This window comes from Anopheles nili, chromosome 2, assembly GCF_943737925.1.
Source record: "Anopheles nili chromosome 2, idAnoNiliSN_F5_01, whole genome shotgun sequence".
Lineage (NCBI taxonomy): Eukaryota > Metazoa > Arthropoda > Insecta > Diptera > Culicidae > Anopheles > Anopheles nili.
In genome coordinates this window covers 70077940-70094287 of record NC_071291.1, presented here as the reverse complement: position 1 = coordinate 70094287, position 16348 = coordinate 70077940, and the positions used below count along the sequence as shown (strand labels likewise).

The 16348-nt window shown below is 44.8% G+C and overlaps 7 protein-coding genes across 7 annotated transcripts in view; 3 read left to right on the top strand and 4 right to left on the bottom strand.

Moving 5' to 3' along the window:
- The first annotated feature begins 289 nt into the window (after positions 1–289).
- On the top strand, positions 290–1529 carry LOC128720017 (enoyl-[acyl-carrier-protein] reductase, mitochondrial). Its single transcript, XM_053813663.1, has 2 exons — positions 290–580; positions 646–1529. Exons 1-2 carry the CDS (start codon positions 352–354, stop codon positions 1500–1502), a joined length of 1086 nt encoding a protein of 361 aa, XP_053669638.1. The 5' UTR covers positions 290–351; the 3' UTR covers positions 1503–1529.
- Positions 1530–1733: 204 nt separating this feature from the next.
- Positions 1734–3761, bottom strand: LOC128731794 (SET and MYND domain-containing protein 4). The gene is made up of 3 exons (XM_053824935.1): positions 3688–3761; positions 2302–3648; positions 1734–2240 (listed from the first exon to the last, which is right to left on the bottom strand). Exons 1-3 carry the CDS (start codon positions 3759–3761, stop codon positions 1883–1885), a joined length of 1779 nt encoding a protein of 592 aa, XP_053680910.1. The 3' UTR covers positions 1734–1882.
- A 784-nt stretch (positions 3762–4545) lies between these two features.
- LOC128729599 (uncharacterized) lies at positions 4546–6615 on the top strand. Its single transcript, XM_053823072.1, has 2 exons — positions 4546–4654; positions 5621–6615. The coding sequence occupies exons 1-2, from the start codon at positions 4546–4548 to the stop codon at positions 6613–6615; spliced, it is 1104 nt and encodes a 367-aa protein (XP_053679047.1).
- Positions 5031–5420, bottom strand: LOC128720059 (U6 snRNA-associated Sm-like protein LSm8). The gene is made up of 2 exons (XM_053813705.1): positions 5387–5420; positions 5031–5328 (listed from the first exon to the last, which is right to left on the bottom strand). The coding sequence occupies exon 2, from the start codon at positions 5316–5318 to the stop codon at positions 5031–5033; it is 288 nt and encodes a 95-aa protein (XP_053669680.1). The 5' UTR covers positions 5319–5328; positions 5387–5420.
- A 627-nt stretch (positions 6616–7242) lies between the features above and the next one.
- LOC128721275 (myeloid leukemia factor) lies at positions 7243–10354 on the top strand. Its single transcript, XM_053815011.1, has 4 exons — positions 7243–7385; positions 7566–8141; positions 8555–8914; positions 9333–10354. Exons 1-4 carry the CDS (start codon positions 7336–7338, stop codon positions 9415–9417), a joined length of 1071 nt encoding a protein of 356 aa, XP_053670986.1. The 5' UTR covers positions 7243–7335; the 3' UTR covers positions 9418–10354.
- A 150-nt stretch (positions 10355–10504) lies between these two features.
- On the bottom strand, positions 10505–12613 carry LOC128721276 (mitochondrial uncoupling protein Bmcp). Its single transcript, XM_053815013.1, has 5 exons — positions 12538–12613; positions 12120–12267; positions 11641–12057; positions 11500–11560; positions 10505–11427 (listed from the first exon to the last, which is right to left on the bottom strand). Exons 1-5 carry the CDS (start codon positions 12602–12604, stop codon positions 11188–11190), a joined length of 933 nt encoding a protein of 310 aa, XP_053670988.1. The 5' UTR covers positions 12605–12613; the 3' UTR covers positions 10505–11187.
- Positions 12614–14883: 2270 nt separating this feature from the next.
- LOC128730513 (cAMP-dependent protein kinase catalytic subunit PRKX) overlaps positions 14884–16348 on the bottom strand; it is a 32598-nt gene continuing 31133 nt past the window's right edge. Inside the window, exons 3-7 of the mRNA XM_053823563.1 lie at positions 15993–16161; positions 15558–15913; positions 15307–15488; positions 15161–15238; positions 14884–15069 (exon numbers count right to left, since the gene is read on the bottom strand). Of these exons, the coding sequence (XP_053679538.1) occupies positions 14935–15069; positions 15161–15238; positions 15307–15488; positions 15558–15913; positions 15993–16161 (920 nt within the window). The 3' untranslated portion in view covers positions 14884–14934. The remainder of the gene's footprint in view (positions 15070–15160; positions 15239–15306; positions 15489–15557; positions 15914–15992; positions 16162–16348) is intronic.

Below are 16348 nucleotides of genomic sequence, written 5' to 3'. Positions count from 1 at the left end.
TTTGCCATAAGCGTTTCCAATGGACTACGTAACACGCTGCAGGGAACATTCTACTAGAACCATAAGTTCGATTTTAGCGTAATTGTTTAAATTTATTTTTTCATCTTCAATATTATTCTTTCCGTTCCAAGAAAAATTTAAAATTGTTCGAGTAGTTATGAAGAGGCGATGTTTAATTTCCAAACAGTTCGAAATATTCCAGTTGGGTATACTAGGTGATAAAGGTGCGCGTAACACCCGTCTTGTTACTACTGTCATGCTGTATTGTTTGTTTAGGTTTCTGATAGCTATGCTGTAAACATAATACTTCTGCAACGAAAAGGATATTTATACGAAAAAACAACAAGGAGTATGCTACCGATTCTGAAACATTTGGGTTTTGCAGCCCGAGTACCTATGCCGTTTCCCTCCAGCCGCAGCATGAGTGTAATGGCAAAAGTACTACGTTACAAGGAGTATGGTGAGCCGGCCAATGTGTTGCACCTGCAAGAGGAACCCATCCCAGATCTTCAGGATGGTGAGGTTTTAATAAAGACACTAGGTGCTCCGGTCAACCCTGCTGATATCAATACCATTCAAGGTAATAATTTGTGGTGAGAAAACGTATATATATATAAGTACTGAACCGCTTATTTCGTTTTGCAGGGAAATATCCAGTTAGACCGACGTTTCCAGCCGTTGGAGGTAATGAATGTGTAGGAGAAGTGATTGCATTAGGACCAAGTAGCGGTAACAGTTTAAAAGTGGGGGATCGAGTTGTACCCTTTGCTAGTGGTCTAGGAACGTGGCGTTCACATGGCATCTACAAAACGAGTCGTGTTATGAAAGTTCCGGCGGGCATCGGTGTGGCAGAGGCAGCAACTATCACAGTTAACCCTTGTACTGGCTACCGAATGTTGAAAGATTTCGTCTCGCTAAAACCCGGCGATACAGTAATTCAAAACGGAGCAAATTCTGCTTGCGGACAGGCCATCTTCCAGTTGTGCCGTGCGTGGAATATCGAATGCATTGGAATCGTGCGCGATCGTCCCGAGTTTGGGCAACTGAAGGATTACTTGAAGGGGTTGGGAGCAGCCGAGATTCTTACCGAAGAGGAACTTCGCACGACAAAGCTCTTTAAAGATGGCATTTTTCGCAAACCAAAGTTAGCACTCAACTGTGTCGGTGGAAAGAATGCATTGGAACTCTCTCGCCAACTGGATCAAGCCGGCGTGATGGTTACGTATGGGGGAATGTCTCGCGAACCAGTCACCGTCCCGACAGCATCGCTCATATTCAAAGATCTACGATTCGTCGGTTTCTGGATGACGCGGTGGACGAAAGAAAACTCCGCCAGTCCGCTGCGTAGCGAAATGTTCAACGAGTTGTTTGAGTTAATTGATCGTGGCGCTTTGAAAGCTCCCGCGCATGAAATGATTCCGTTTGAGGACTATACGACGGCGGTTACAAATGCACTTAACATTCAAGGTTTTGTGGGGAAAAAATACATTTTTCAATTTTAGGTTGCAAACTAATAGACTCAGCGAGAAACATGCGAAAATAGTTGATTTGATGATGTAATTTTAACCAAGCAGAAATATATTGGTGATATCTATCACATCAAGGATGTGCAATTATGCAACAAAAAAGTAAAACTGAATCGTCATCTCTATACTAGAAAATACTTATTAATCATTAGTCATCTCTATAGTAAAAATTAATAGTAATTTCTTTTGTTTCAGTCCTTTTTTTAATTTAATAACATTTAAAACTTAACTACAGAGATGTTATAATGTGGAATATATAGTAAAAATTGAGTTAAGTAGATAACTGAGATAAGAAAACAATTTCATAACGTGAGATTACTTATCTCTTACATAAAACTACAAGGCATTCACATGTATTACGGTTTACAATAACGCAAATATCGTGTGCTCTTCGACGTATACATGTGCAAAATTTCTAAGCATCGCAGCAGCAACTCCTGGCAGCAACACACTTCAAAATACGGGTATTGCGTTATCTTGTTCAGATAGCCTAGCAGTTTTGGGAGAAGTTCTTCTGCTTTTTTTGGTTGATGCATAACTAGTTCAGCATGAATGCTGTGTACATCTATCATACCATGCTCATAAAAATCGACCCTCGGAAGATTAAATAACATGGGATAGTTGTTCTCACATGCTTCACATTTACAAGGAAATTTGTACTGTTTCATCAAATCACTTCTTCTTTCAGTGCGGGCCATCAAACAGTGGTGCATTCTGTAAGAGAGATATGCAAAAATTTAACCCAAATTTAGCTACTATCAGTATTACGACCTACCCATAGTTATCATAAAGCTGGCCTCCTTCTGGAATTGGTCTGGAGATTATGACTGCACAACGCCCATCGGGCAATGTGAGCCGTGTCATATTAGGCGCGCAAGAATGGTTCAGCATACTCAGTAATGGAAAGCAACCTGATGCATACTTTTCCATGTCGTATTCCTTCCGCTTTGGATGGTAATCCATGTAGTACAGTGAATGCATGTTGACAGGACAAGTTTGCATATGACGCTCAAGCAGGTCAAACAACATTTCTTGTATCTCTGGGTTTTCATCACATACCGGCCCTAGTTCAGTTCGATCCATCAGCATTGACAATGCAATATATGCAAAGAACCTTCGATGTTCTCGATCCTTCCCGTCACGGACGGCATGGTTTGACTCCAGCACGTGCACTGTACTGTATATATCTTGAGGCGTTGCCGTCCTCCAGTCCATAGTAAATGCATTCACCTGTGATTCATTTAACTCTTCAAGGTAGTCTTTCATAGCAGATAAATTATGTCCAAAAGCAGCAATCGCTGAAATGACGGTTCGTACTGCCAGAACGGGAATTTTCGTAAAAATTCGCCACAAATCCCGTATAATTGGACATTCGTACCGATGGTACTGTGCATGCGCTTTTTCCATGCACTCTTCTGAACAATACATGGCCACGGTGCAATTTTCGCAAGGAATCAAAGTGAACATGCTTTCTCGGTGACAAAAATCACACCGTATGCATCGATATGTGTCGAGCAGAAGGTTGCAAAATGGTTTTTCTATTATCACCACATCGCCGACTTTCAAACTTTTGTTGGTGGCCACAAATCGACCAAAGTCTTTGCTCTCGCGTAGTTCCAAACAATTTGCTACCTGAGGTAATGTTTCAAGGGAATCGTAGCTCAACTTCAATTCTTTTGGCTCTGTGATGCAGTTGGTATCGGATTGGCCATCGGTAGAATCCTGGTTATTGTTGTTTTCTACTTGTAGAGCTCTTTTGGCATCAGCTTCACGCTGGGCCAATTTGACCGCTAGCCGCTCCGGATAGTTTGATTCGCGAGCTAGGGCTATATTCTTCAAGCAATCATCGTATTGTCGTAGCGCGTAACAGATCATGGAACGATTAGAGTACGCCATTCCTCGTTCTTCTGATCCTTTGGTAGAGAACGAAATGCTTTCATTGTAGTATTTTGTCGCTTCTATGTATCTTTTCACTTTTGGATGGAACAACTCATTGCCCTTGGTCCTTAGATCGCGGGCTTTTGCATTGTCTTTTACATCCTGGCGAAGATTTAGTCTGTCTTTACAGGGTTCATTTAATAATTTATATCTGATTGCTTGTGAGACGGCCACAATCGCGTCGCTGGCTGATGCTGGGTTGTTCTTAAATGTCTTGTCGCACTCCTTCATTGATTCTTCCCATAATTCCTCAAACAGTTCCCATGCACCGAATTTTTCTTCGAGTTGATTACTCATTTCTACGACCAAATGATTCCTTCCGAAAATGCAGAAATCGTATCAAACTGGATCAGTTTTCAAGAAAATCGGGCTTGGCACTACTTCCAGCACTAAATCAAACAGCAACACCAGATTTAACCATTTATGGAATAGATATTCTACCGACAGGTTAATGGTAGAAATGAAAGCCAAGGTTTTATCAGGACATTTCTGTGACATTTTATTTGACATTTCCTTGATGTTTTTTTTTAAAGTTGCAGTTTTACAGTTACAGTTGCAGCGGTTTGTTATAATTTTAAACTAATTCATTCATTTGATTCATATTATTTTATACAACGTAGACGAATCAAGAGCTTAGCTTCTGGTTGGTCTAAATAAAAAAAGAAATAAAAGATAATCATTTTCATGATTTTTTATCAAACATAATTTTGAAATGGGGTATAGTTACAACTCATTTGTTTTCTGTAATCCGTTAAATTTGGTTATCGTAAAACAATCTTACGGTAAAGCAATTTTAATATAACGAAACACGGCGATATTATGGTCCCAAGTACCGACAAATTCACGTGTGAACTCCTTTACTCAGTAGGTCTATCGTCGTTGCCATGGTGCAGTGGTTATCAACAAACAAACCACTACAGCAACCACCGCAAAGCGATAAAATGTGCTAGTTGCAAAATTGCTTCCAACTGGCCATTCGTGTTTATTGCTAATTTATTTTTAATTTCGGTGCCTTGTTGGGACATCCAGAGTGTGACTAGCTTTTTATCAGAAGCCTTTAACATAGGGAAAAATAAAAGCCATGGCCGTGACAAACATTTTAATCATACTAAACTTGGGATGCGAAATGCTATACGTGATTGACCAACGGCTGAAAGCCCAATCTATACCGTTGGACAAATCAGCTCAAGGTAAGTACGCAAATTTTCACTAGTATCGTTTACCTAATTCGATGTCAATCGACTAGTGTGTTCAAATTCAAATCGGAGTCCTGGAATATTAAAATCAGTTCCCTCGATCGTTCGTTTCCGTCGCTTTATTTCACTGGATCCGCAGCAAACGGCAAATTCACAAGAATTCGTTAAATATTGCTAAGGTTTTTGGGACAGGTAGGGTAGATTTTGAGACCACCCATTCGCTACAGAGATGACGTTATTTGCCATTACATTAATAATAGAACGTTTTATACTTATACCGTATAACCTTTGATCCATTATTGTTTTGGTCGGCCATGTTCCGCGATCTTGTTTGTTGTTTTTATGGATATGCCATGGAATGCATAAGGGCTCAATGCACCACCGGCTCAAGTGGCATACCGCGTATCGCAGTAAAATCTAGCTTGCTGTCTGCACTCTCGTCCAGCTGGCCGATGATTGCGATGTTATCTCCGCGGATAATGTGTAGCCCTAGTACGACTTGTTCGATACCAGCGGTCATCGAATAAACGCGTTCGTGCGATTCGTCCAAAATTACATTGACTGTCTGATCGAATCCCTTTAGCGTGCCGACGAAATTTCGCCCATCGGCCGTGATAATAGATACTGTATTGTTGACGTACGACTCCAGGCCGGACATTGTTGGCGTTCTGCAAAGAAACAACAATGTTAAGTCCATATTTACTCCATTTATACACACATTCTTACTGAGTATTAAGCAAAGTGTACGGTTTGCGTTGAATTGTTGTTACAGTGCGTGTTGTTTGTGCTATTTTTTGCCGCAAATGTCAAACTCACGCCACAGCCCTATGTGTGTGGAAGGGTCAATTTTCGAAATTAACTAATATCCTTCATTCGTTTTTATTTCCCTTCAACCGTTAAAAAGATAGTTCAATTTAAATTTGTAATTGTTTCCTTGCTTGATGATGATTCCATTCACAGTGCTGCGAGAAATCACTGAGGTGCTGCTAGATCCAAAGTTTCTGCACTATATTGCGACAGCATATCAGCAAAGCATGTTGACCGTACAACAGTGCCGCGTGCTGCTGACGGACATAGCGTGCTGTTCGCTAATGCGTCTGGATATCAGCTCGATGGACAAGCTGTGGGATTTAATGGTGATGATTTTCAAATGGCAAATGTTCATCACAAATAAAAACGCCCAAATGCTGCTGGATCTAACGTTCCGCCATTTGGATGGAATCGGGCGCTTGATACCGGAAATGCGAAAACAGATCCTGATCGACAACGTGAAGAAATCGTTAATTGAATTGTGGGATCCGTTGTGCGAAGACGAACAAACGATCGTCCACCGTAAGGTGTACAAATGGTTGAAACCGTACAACACCAAAATATCCATCCTTATTCGTATGGGGTTACAGAAAACCACCGGGGAATTTGAACCCGAACCAAAGAAAAATATATTTTACAATTACTACATCAGCAACATAGGGGAGAACATATACTCCAAAACGGCGAACTTGGCTGCTTTAAAGGCACAAACCGAATCGACTGGAACGGCAAGCAGTTCGAGCGTAGATATGATAACGGCAGGGCATGAAATCGATACGCTCGTTCAGCAGCTCAACATCCAACATGATCCTGCCGATGAGACAACTGAGAGCTGTAAAAGCACACAACCCGTCCCCCAATCAGGCTCCGTTCATGGTGGCTTGAACGATATTGTAATTGCGGAAGGTGCCAATCACAAGAACAACTGCCAGCCCACGGCATGCACGCACAGTAAGGAAAATGTTTCTGAAAAGGATAACACGCAGGAGGAAAGCGACACGTGCCACATTGCGCCAGAAAGCAATTTGGAAAAGCTGATGAAAAAAATTAAGCTGGACAAGGAAGAGTTTGAAGTGGCTGATAACGAAACGTTCAATGCGAACGATGAGCTGCTGAAGATGTTTGATGAGAAGGTACAGTTTTGAATCTTTAATTTAACAAAAATGTAGGTAGTTTGAAACGTGCGTAGTACTAGGTGTTGATTTCCATCACACATACCCTTCGATCTAGTCATAGAGAATGTGATGTTTCCTCGAAAATAATAATATATATATAAAGTGACGATACTCCTGAAATTATTGGATGTTTAATAAATGTAGTAATTTGGTTTAATTTTTTTTTTGAATATTCTATGCCATGGGAAAGAAGTCAAAACGCTATCTGCGGTTTCTAGGTTGTTCGAGATAATTCTATCTAGTTCGAGAAAAATCGAGCAGTTACGCGCAGCTTACACACAACTGAAAAAGCAACATACAAAATACTATAAATATAGCGGTGCAGGTTAGTTTGCAAACTGTTAGTGCCCAATATAAAATAATACGATTTAAGAACAATTTTATGCAAGCTATATCGTAAAATTATCCTTTGTCTAAGTCTCACATTGAGCAAAACAACTCATTCGACCACTGGGTGACAGTAATCACCGAATATGTGTGCAAGCACCACCTAACGTGATGTGGGAATATGGTGCTGCAATGTTGGTAGCTCTGCTTCGTATTTTCGTTTCGTAGTGAAAAAACAAAGCAACTTTAATATAGTTTTCTGCGTGACGAGAAGGCAGACGTAAAGTGGTACATTTTAGCGTATTGCTGGAGTGCAAACAATAAATCAAAACTCGTGTGCTTCTGCAGTAACGTCGGTGTAGAATGTCGCTCTTCGGCATGATGAATGATTTGGAGGAGGATCCTATTTTTGGGTAAGCATCGACGACCTAGACTAGTTATACTATCTCTCGCCCGTGGGTGATATGTACAGCATTAAATACCTTAAATTATTAGCCTGTTTATGCGTGTGGCGAAAAAAGTTTGTATCGCTTTGATATTTAATGCTTTGCACTCAAATTGTTGCACTTTCTCTCTTCCCATCCCCCAAAAAGCCATCATATGCGCTCGATGCGCCACATGAGCAACATGCTCAACTCGCTGTTTCCCGACCCATTCGGGATGCTGGGCGGCGTAGGTGGCGGTGGAATGGAAAGCATCGCCGCCGGTCCCGCGTTCGGGATGCGCCACAACGCGCTGATGCCCTTCATGCAGCCAAACATGAACCGGCTGCTGAGCATCGGTGGTCCTTCCGACGCAGCCTCGTTCTCCAGCAGCAGCGTCATTTCGATGACATCCGGACCAAACGGTCCGCAGGTGTATCAGGCCACGTCGAGCACTCGCACCGGTCCGGGTGGTATTAAGGAGACGCGCAACACGGTACAGGATAGCCGCACGGGCACGAAGAAAATGGCGATCGGGCATCACATCGGCGATCGGGCGCACATAATCGAGCGGGAGCAAAACATGAGCACCGGACAGCAAGAGGAGCGCCAGGATTTTATCAATCTGGACGACGAGGAAGCGGAGGACTTTGATCGCGAGTTCCAGAACAAAGCACGCACCGTCATGCACATGCCAGGAGGTGGCCGCCGTTCGGAACAGTTGGCGCTGCCGTCGACTCAGCCAGCGTAAGTACTCGAAAGGGACCGAATTGGGGGGAAGGAAGCGGTTCCTTTTTGCGTTTCGTTAGCCGTTATCGGGCTCGATCAGATTGCCCGCGCAGCTTGCTCGATGTAGTGATACCGTAGCGATACAATTCGCGCATGTTTGTGGGTTGCCCCGAAAGCGGGGCTGAATTGGATTGTCATGATGTGTCGTACACATAATATACTAGTTCCACTTTCGAGCGTTAAGCGGACCGATGTACATAGGCAAGCCGTAGCATAGCTTGAGAGCAATTAAAAATTCTCTACAAACAAACAAACAACCCAAAAAGAGATGTTTCGCGCGCCGCTATAATCTTGCAATACCACACCTTCGCGTGCCACGCTCTCTGCGTACCACGTGGCGGTTTTCTGTTCATTCCCGCCTCACCCCGCAGCCAGTCGCAGCGAATTCTGTCGATTACCGAGGTACCGGACGATGGTTGCGAAATCTGTGGCAATCCCAGCGACACGCCAACGTGCAATGCCTGCAGCAGCAACAGGGGCAACAGTAACCAGAGCAACGGCCACCTCGAACAGCAACACCAGCAGCTACAGTCGCCCCAATCGCAGCAACCGCAGCAGCTGGCGTCGAAAGGTGGAAGGACCAACAGAAACAGTATTGGCCAGCCCGGGTCCGGGTCCGGTTACGGTACCGGTGGTCCCATCTCGGCCCGGCGATCGATCCGATCGCCTGTCTCGTCACCGTTGAGCATGGCATCGCCCGTCGGTGGCACACAGCATCACATTACTACAAGGTACTGGCACGCAGGGAATGCAAATCAAATAACAACCATCCTCCCGATCATCGTGTTTTGCTTCCTTCATTTTTCGCTTAGCTTGTTAAATTCCACCACTCACCGCGGTCACGTGTGTGTGTATGTGTAGTTTGTATGTGCTTTCGATATATTTTTCATTCACGCGATGGGACATAACCGGCTGTAGCGGCTTCCTACTAACAATCACGTATTGCTCATTTTAAAAGCGTAGCTAATGTGCATTGTAACGCTTTCCCTTAACCACCATCAACCGTAGTTGTTGGTTGGCACTATTGTAGAATGATTCACACGTGTGTGATATGTCATGGTGGGGAAATTGTTGGTGCGACTTCCGCCTGAGCGCACGTCCGGTTGATTTTTGATATTGTTCAACAAGCTTTTCCGTTGTTTCTTGCAGCGTGCATCCGCACCCGTACAATGCGACCGGCAGGAGATCTCGGCCGCTGAAGGGTCCCTCTTCGTCCAACACGCACTATCAGTAATCGCGATGACTACTACGCATCGATAGCAGACGGAACTACAGTAGGATCGACATACGGTGCATAAACAAGCTACGGTCTCACGCAGCATTATCTAAACTTCAGGATACCGAAGTAGGAGACAGATACGGATAAGGAGCAGCACATAAACCTACTGTTTCGAGGATACTGATGGAAGTAACCGAAAAAAATCCCCTTGGATTGCAGCCCCGCGGGAGAGGAGGAGGCTTCAATCCAACAACACATCTAAAATAATACACATACTATAATCTAATATCTAACTGATGTAGCATCTCTAGCTCTAAGTTGTATTTTATCGCATGGGTCAATCGTAAACGTAAATGTTTTCTTTTTGAATGCCTTATTTATTAAATGTGCACACAACAGCAGCAGTAGTAGCGTTAGCGGTTGTACGAACCGCGTACGAAAGTTAGCTAGCTTGATGTGTGCACGAGCTTAGAAGAAAAGGCGCGAATGAGTTAAAATTGATCGTTTTGATTAACAAAAAAGAATGGTTATGGCGTTATCGGGTAGTGACCAAACCGCAACGTGACCACCGCAGAGACGGTAACGGCGATAAACGCTGGCTGAAGCATGGTTCGATCAAAACGCGGCCCAACCATCGGTACAGGATGTCTCGACGACACGCCTGTGGCACGTTAACTACATGTTCTGTTTATGTGAGCGAAGGGTTTTTTTTATTTTATTACTATTATTAGCGGTTCTCTATAATAAACCAAATTATGTTCTATCGTTAAGCTAATGAGAATAGAGCTCTCATGTTCATTGCGTGAGGCTTAATCGTGAGGTTGAGAAAGGAGCAGGCGCAAGTGGTGCTCTCTTATCTGGCCTACACTGATAAACCCGTAAGACAGTTTGTTGCGCGCTGCTGGAAGATTTAAGGCAAGGATTGAGTCTGCTCTCAACACTTTTAAAGACACGCCAGGATGATGAACAGCAGCGGAATTTCGCGTCCGCTGGAGTGGTTTGATGTTCGATATGATGTAGGATGTGTACTTGTTTAAGAAAGTATATTAATGATGAAAAAACAGCTCTTATTTGACGAATAAATAAACATTTGCCAACAATGTACGTCCTATGAATTTTTTTTAATTTTAAAATTTAAATCCATAACATACGATCACGGGAACACGGGTGTTGTTTTATTTTCATTTATTTTACGAACAATAAACCGTTTTAAGCATTATGGTACAAAACGAATGGCAAAACCGAACGATTCCTACCGGCAATGCAGCAGCCAGCCGCCATCCCACAGAAGCGAGTCCTTCGGAAAGGTAAATGCTCTATAATTTCTGGCAAAACAAAAAAGAAATGCATTCCCCGACTACGTACGGACCGCCGCAGTCTTTACTCCACTCGGAAGATTCGATTATTATTCGATTGAATAATGGTGGGTAAGATCCATCCCCTCTCCCTTTGCTGACTTTCACACTAAATTGGCCACTAGCCGGTTGCAGGTGTTAAACACGTGCCTCATTATTGGAGGCCCTTTGTTACAGTTCCCAAAGGATGTGGCGTATTTGTTCGCAAACAGCTAAGCTTATGAGTTACGGAAATGCGGGATGCCTATTCTAAGCCGCATCTTAAATCCGACCGTCGGATGTGATGGCCGACGACACCGGACCCGTAATGCAGGAGTCGGGGTTTATACTTTGGTTCGAAACGCGAAACAGCGAAAGCACAATCTACACACGATGCTTTGAGGCAGGGCCGGAACGAAACAAAAAGTGGCCCCTTCGTTCGCTCGGTTGTCTAATAGAACTGCTTCAGCTGCTCGTAGGTGATGAAGAAAATGATGTTCCACGGTCCCATGCGCACCCACGTCGGGATGAAGCCTTTATACAGGGCACGGAAACCCTCGTTCCGCACGGTTTGCACGGCACAATCCATGCTACCATTATAGTACAACCTGGGTGTCGAACCGGTGGTCGTGGTCGCGGGTGAAATGCTCGGTGCCAGCTGATGCACACGCCGCTGGTTCATGAGACGGGTCTAAAGAAGGATAAAAAAGCACGTAAGGGTAAGGAGGACTCCAATTCAAAGGACGAAAACAAACGCACTTACCCTTATCACATCAATTGGTGTTGAGGCGATCGCGCTGCCCAAGCTCGCTATAAAACTAGATCTGCAATTGAACCGGGGAACGGCATGAAATTGAAATGTCCCACGTCCTGGTGGTGGTGGTGTAACCTCACGGACACTCACATGAAATGATTCGCCACCTGATCGCCGAACGTCTCCATTAGGTGAAGCTTGCAGAAATCGTACACCGGAAGTTCCACGGCCGCTATCACCGCAGCCCTTTGCGCCGTTGGTCCAACCCCACGCCACAACCCTCGAATGCCTTCGTGCACGTATATCTCCCGGAAGCACCGAACCAGCCCGATCTCGCTTGTGCCTCTTCCGTGAACCTGCATGCGCACCTTCAGCACGTCCGTGGGGTTAGCGATGGCGCTCGAAATTGCACCCGCCATTGTGGCACAGGCCGCATTACACCACAGGCTCTCGTTGCCCGCCTTATCGTGCAGTAGGCCTCGATCAGTGGCCACTTTTTTAAGGGTGTAGTACGTGCCGAACTTGATGGTACCGTACGTGGCCTGTCGCAAAACTGCTGGCCATATCCTACCAGGGTGAAAGGAAATGATATAAGTGACCATAAAGCTTGTGCCCGGTCCGCAGCTTACCCGGAATAGAGCGCCTTGACGCCTTCTTGGCGGGAAATTTTCACGAACGCATCCATCATTCCCCGGTACCGCAGTTCGCTGTGAGATCGATCTGTCTTTTGACCTTGAATTTGCAGCCGAGTTTTCGTCGTGTCGATGGGAAACGTACCTGGAACGAGGAAAAGCGATAAAACGGCGAAAGGTTACAGTTTGCAACGTTAACGGTCGTTCGGGTGACGGAAGACGGATTTAAACGCATCGAAACGTGGTGGTGGTGTGTGTCTGTGTTTCGCATCTATTCCAGCCGGTGACGCACGAGATGGGACGGGGCTTACATAATGTTGCCATGCATCGCCATGTGCCCGTACTTGTGCTTGTTTTTTTTATTTGTTTTTGCTCCCGCTTTAATCAGATCTCCACCACAGTCATCTCTGCTTACCGAACTCGGCCATTATCGAGGCCATTCCGCCGTAAACAAACGGCCTCCAATCGCGAATGTCACCCATTGAGCCGGGTCGGATGGATTCTGGTCGCTCGTCCGTGGCGTGGAAAAATCCTCCGTTTGCCGGATTTGGGGGGAAAAATCACAATCGTGAGAGGACTGGCTCTGGCTGCTTATCAGCGCCCGCGATCGGTGGGTACGGTTTTTGCACGGTTTGATCCTTGTATGTGAGCGTGGTGTGAGTGGACACACAGCCGATCGTAGCCCGATAGTGGCCGTTTGTGAGCACGAAAAATATGCGCAAACGTGTGCCACCCTAGTGGTGCGGATGGAATTTCCGACGGATTTTTCGAACGTACAGCGCGCGGAACATGATGAGAACGGATTTGGTGCTCGTGGTTGTTGCAGGTCACTACTGGTAACTGACAGACACCGAAGAGCAGCCGCTGATTCGGTAGGGTTGATCGATTTCCAGCAACTGAGGCAACCGTTTGCCGATCGCGAGATACCTGCCGCAGGATAGGTTCTTCTTTGGATGGATCCTGTTTATTTTTTGGGCTGGTTACAATGGCGTTTGCTTGTCCTCCGCACTTCGATCAAACAAGCAACTAAACACGCAGCTTTTATTGGCTATTTTTTGCTATCTTTTCGGCTAGAATCAGCTTTTCGTTTTGCGTAAACCAGCGCCTGCTTGACAACCTTGTTTTGACAGCCGCAAAATGTGCGGCATGGACGGTTGGGCTACTGCAAACGTTTCGACAGAATTGGGCCAGCGTCGCTTGATAATTGTTAAAGATAGAAGAACAAAATCTGTAGGGGCAAAACTGTGAAAATTGTCACAAAAGTAACAGGAGAGCATACGAATAGAGGTGTACCAATTTTTTAAAAATATAAACGCTTAAATCGAACCGAACGCTTGAAATTATGTAAACGCTTACAATTCTGATCAATAAATGGCGCTAACTGTTCTAAAAATTCAAATATAGTATAACAGTTCATTCATAGGTAGCGCTAAAAACGCCAAAATGCTTGAAACATTTCAAACCTCTTGAAACATTTCATGTGGTGGAATTTAAGCGTTTAAAATTTTAAAATGTGCACCTCTTAGCTGGTATGTTCTCCTGTTACTTTTGGGTAAAAATTTTGCTGCTTTGCCCGTGCAAAACGCGGGCAGTTTCAGTTTACCATTATTTTATTTTTGTCGCTTTGCACACTGTTGCGCTTTCAATGAGCATGTTCTTTTGCGAATACATGCTCTCGCAGCATCGTGCGTACATATTTTGTTTGAATAATACGCAATAATTTTCCATGTTTTAGCAAGATTTTTCAAACTTTCCGTATCAAGCACCATGCTCACACATGTTGAAACCTAGCCGAATTCGTAATTAATCTGAAGCACAGCTATAGTTAACACTCTAAAAATGGTATGCAAACAAACTCATTAAACGGAAAGGATTGATGAAAAGCAATTGCGCTGTTGTTGCACTACTTTCACAGGATTGTATTTTCAAAACACGAATAAACCCACCCTTTCAGAGGACTTTCGACCATCGGGATTCAACATTGCAACGGCTTTTCAACGTTATAAGTAACTTTATTTCAGAAAGCAATGCTGCAAGTAGTGTATGACAAATACGTGACGTGTAATACAGCTTTTGGGGACACCAGGGTAAGCTATGTGGATTTGCGGAAAATTACAGACAGCTTGAAGAAGCCTCAGGATACGCATCTCTTCGATCGATCACCCTGCTCTATTTAATGAACATAAAAAAAAACAAAAAAGCAACTCCTGTGTTATTGCAATAGACACTCACGCATTATACCTAGCTATCGTAGTATAATCCCATCGATTGGCAAAGGGGTTTTCCACAGTTTTGGATCGTAACGTTCCTCCGCAGCACACTCCCACACAAACACAAACACACACACACACTACAGCGTGCATCGGTTTCCTATCACAGTACACATGTTGAATTAAAACTTAGGACCTTAACTGCCTTGCTACTGCGGGTCGGCCAGGATGAAACAAAAAACCCATAAGTACACTAATCCTTCACATTCAGACTATTATGAGAACCACACTATATTAAGGGGGACTTGGGCGTAATGCGCAAGCTGCCTAGTTGACTTTAGTAGTTACAATAGTGCATTTTCCTGCTTCCAGTACACACAGTGCAGCCTAACTGCCCTCCGGGAGGATATCTTACATCATACAAAACGCTAAACGACTAAATCTATATACAGTGACTATTCAACGCGTCCGTTAGCGTTGCAGGCGCCCTTTCGCGAGCCTACTGCGACTTGGCTAGTTGCTAAGGAACTTTTACAGTAACAGTCCCAACAGCTGGCATCTTCCTCTGGAGCACTTTGGGGGTTGTTTCCTTTTTCAGACGCTCAAAAATCCTCAAACAGTTGCATCTCGATTTTGTCCAACGATCGAACCGACTTCCAGTCCGTCTCCGGATAGTCGTCGAAGTTGCTTGTGTCGTCTTCCTTCGAGTTAAACACGTACGTAGGAACGATGGGAGGCTACGAGTGTGTGTGAGAGAGAGAGAGAGAGAGAGAGAGAGAGAGAGATGTTAAACATGATGCTAAACCTGCAAGGATCAACCTGTTTTACCTTTAGCTGTTTCCGCGCCACGACGTTCCAGTCCAGGTGCTTAAACCATCGGTGTCTTTTAACGTCTTCCGCTCCGTTCTGAAAGACGATTGGAAACGTTCAACACTGTCCTTGAGGTGATCGACTTCACCGTTGTTCGTCCTTACCTTCATGTTACCCAAACGCTTGGTACGATCCAGCACCAGCAGCTTCTTGACGAGATCCTTCGCGATGGGATCGACATGCCGGGACCATTCGATTTTTCCGCTGAGAATCTTTTCATAAATCCCGAACGGGTTGTCATCGTAGAACGGAGGATAGCCGACGATCATTTCGTAAATCAGGACACCTAAGCGGGGGTGAGTGAGGCAGAATAAGAAGCTGTTTGTGTTGACGGTCTCTCCTTCACCTAGCTCACCTAAAGCCCACCAATCGACCGCTTTATTGTGACCCTTCGATTGGATAATTTCCGGTGCGAGATACTCAGGCGTGCCACACAGCGTCCAGGTGCGATCCTTCAGCTTTTTCGCGAACCCAAAATCGGTGATCTTCAGGTGACCATCGCGATCGAGCAGCAAATTTTCCGGCTTTAGATCACGGTACACGATCGAGAGCGAGTGCAGGTACTCGAGAGCGAGCACGATCTCGCAGGCGTAGAAGTTTGCGGTGCCACTATCGAACCGTCCCGCGTTCCGAAGGTAGGAAAACAGCTCACCACCGCTCACGAACTCGAACAGCATGTATAGACAGCAGTCGTCCTTGGAGTTCCATCGCCTGCGAAAAATCCCACCACCCGCAAGCCACCGTTAGTGTGTCGCCATTTAACCCGCCATTTTAAACGCCGTTTACCTACATGTTGACGATGAACGGGTGGTCGATCTCCTGCAGGATGTTTTTCTCGTTTTTCACGTGCTCGATCTGCTTCAACCGGATGACGTCGGCCATGGCGAGGATCTTCATCGCCCAGTACTTGTTGGTGATCTTGTCCCGGCAGAGGCATACGCGTCCGAATGTGCCCGTTCCTGAGAGGAGAGAAGCGAGAAGGAATGATGAGTTTTTATGGTGGAAAACGTATTTGGGAAGGTTGTTGAAAGTTGAAGTTTTTTCGTGGAAATTGATTCTCCAGCAAGAGCTGCCTCTCAAGGAGTACTATCAAGGCGTAGAGAAACTTTTTTTTAACAATTTATGCTGCACATAAAATGAGGTGAA

Coding starts and splice junctions, on each gene's coding strand:
- LOC128721276 (XM_053815013.1), bottom strand. CDS start 12,604: ATGGGTGACATTCGCGATTGGAGGCCGTTTGTTTACGGCGGAATGGCC. Junction 12,058..12,119: donor GTCAAGGCGCTCTATTCCGG/GTAAGCTGCGGA, acceptor TCACCCTGGTAG/GATATGGCCAGCAGTTTTGC. Junction 11,561..11,640: donor CAGGTGGCGAATCATTTCAT/GTGAGTGTCCGT, acceptor GTTCAATTGCAG/ATCTAGTTTTATAGCGAGCT.
- LOC128731794 (XM_053824935.1), bottom strand. CDS start 3,761: ATGAGTAATCAACTCGAAGAAAAATTCGGTGCATGGGAACTGTTTGAG. Junction 3,649..3,687: donor TGGGAAGAATCAATGAAGGA/GTGCGACAAGAC, acceptor AGCATCAGCCAG/CGACGCGATTGTGGCCGTCT. Junction 2,241..2,301: donor CAGCTTTATGATAACTATGG/GTAGGTCGTAAT, acceptor TCTCTCTTACAG/AATGCACCACTGTTTGATGG.
- LOC128721275 (XM_053815011.1), top strand. CDS start 7,336: ATGTCGCTCTTCGGCATGATGAATGATTTGGAGGAGGATCCTATTTTT. Junction 7,386..7,565: donor GAGGAGGATCCTATTTTTGG/GTAAGCATCGAC, acceptor TCCCCCAAAAAG/CCATCATATGCGCTCGATGC. Junction 8,142..8,554: donor CTGCCGTCGACTCAGCCAGC/GTAAGTACTCGA, acceptor CTCACCCCGCAG/CCAGTCGCAGCGAATTCTGT.
- LOC128720059 (XM_053813705.1), bottom strand. CDS start 5,318: ATGTCCGGCCTGGAGTCGTACGTCAACAATACAGTATCTATTATCACG.
- LOC128729599 (XM_053823072.1), top strand. CDS start 4,546: ATGGCCGTGACAAACATTTTAATCATACTAAACTTGGGATGCGAAATG. Junction 4,655..5,620: donor GTTGGACAAATCAGCTCAAG/GTAAGTACGCAA, acceptor TTCCATTCACAG/TGCTGCGAGAAATCACTGAG.
- LOC128720017 (XM_053813663.1), top strand. CDS start 352: ATGCTACCGATTCTGAAACATTTGGGTTTTGCAGCCCGAGTACCTATG. Junction 581..645: donor TGATATCAATACCATTCAAG/GTAATAATTTGT, acceptor TTCGTTTTGCAG/GGAAATATCCAGTTAGACCG.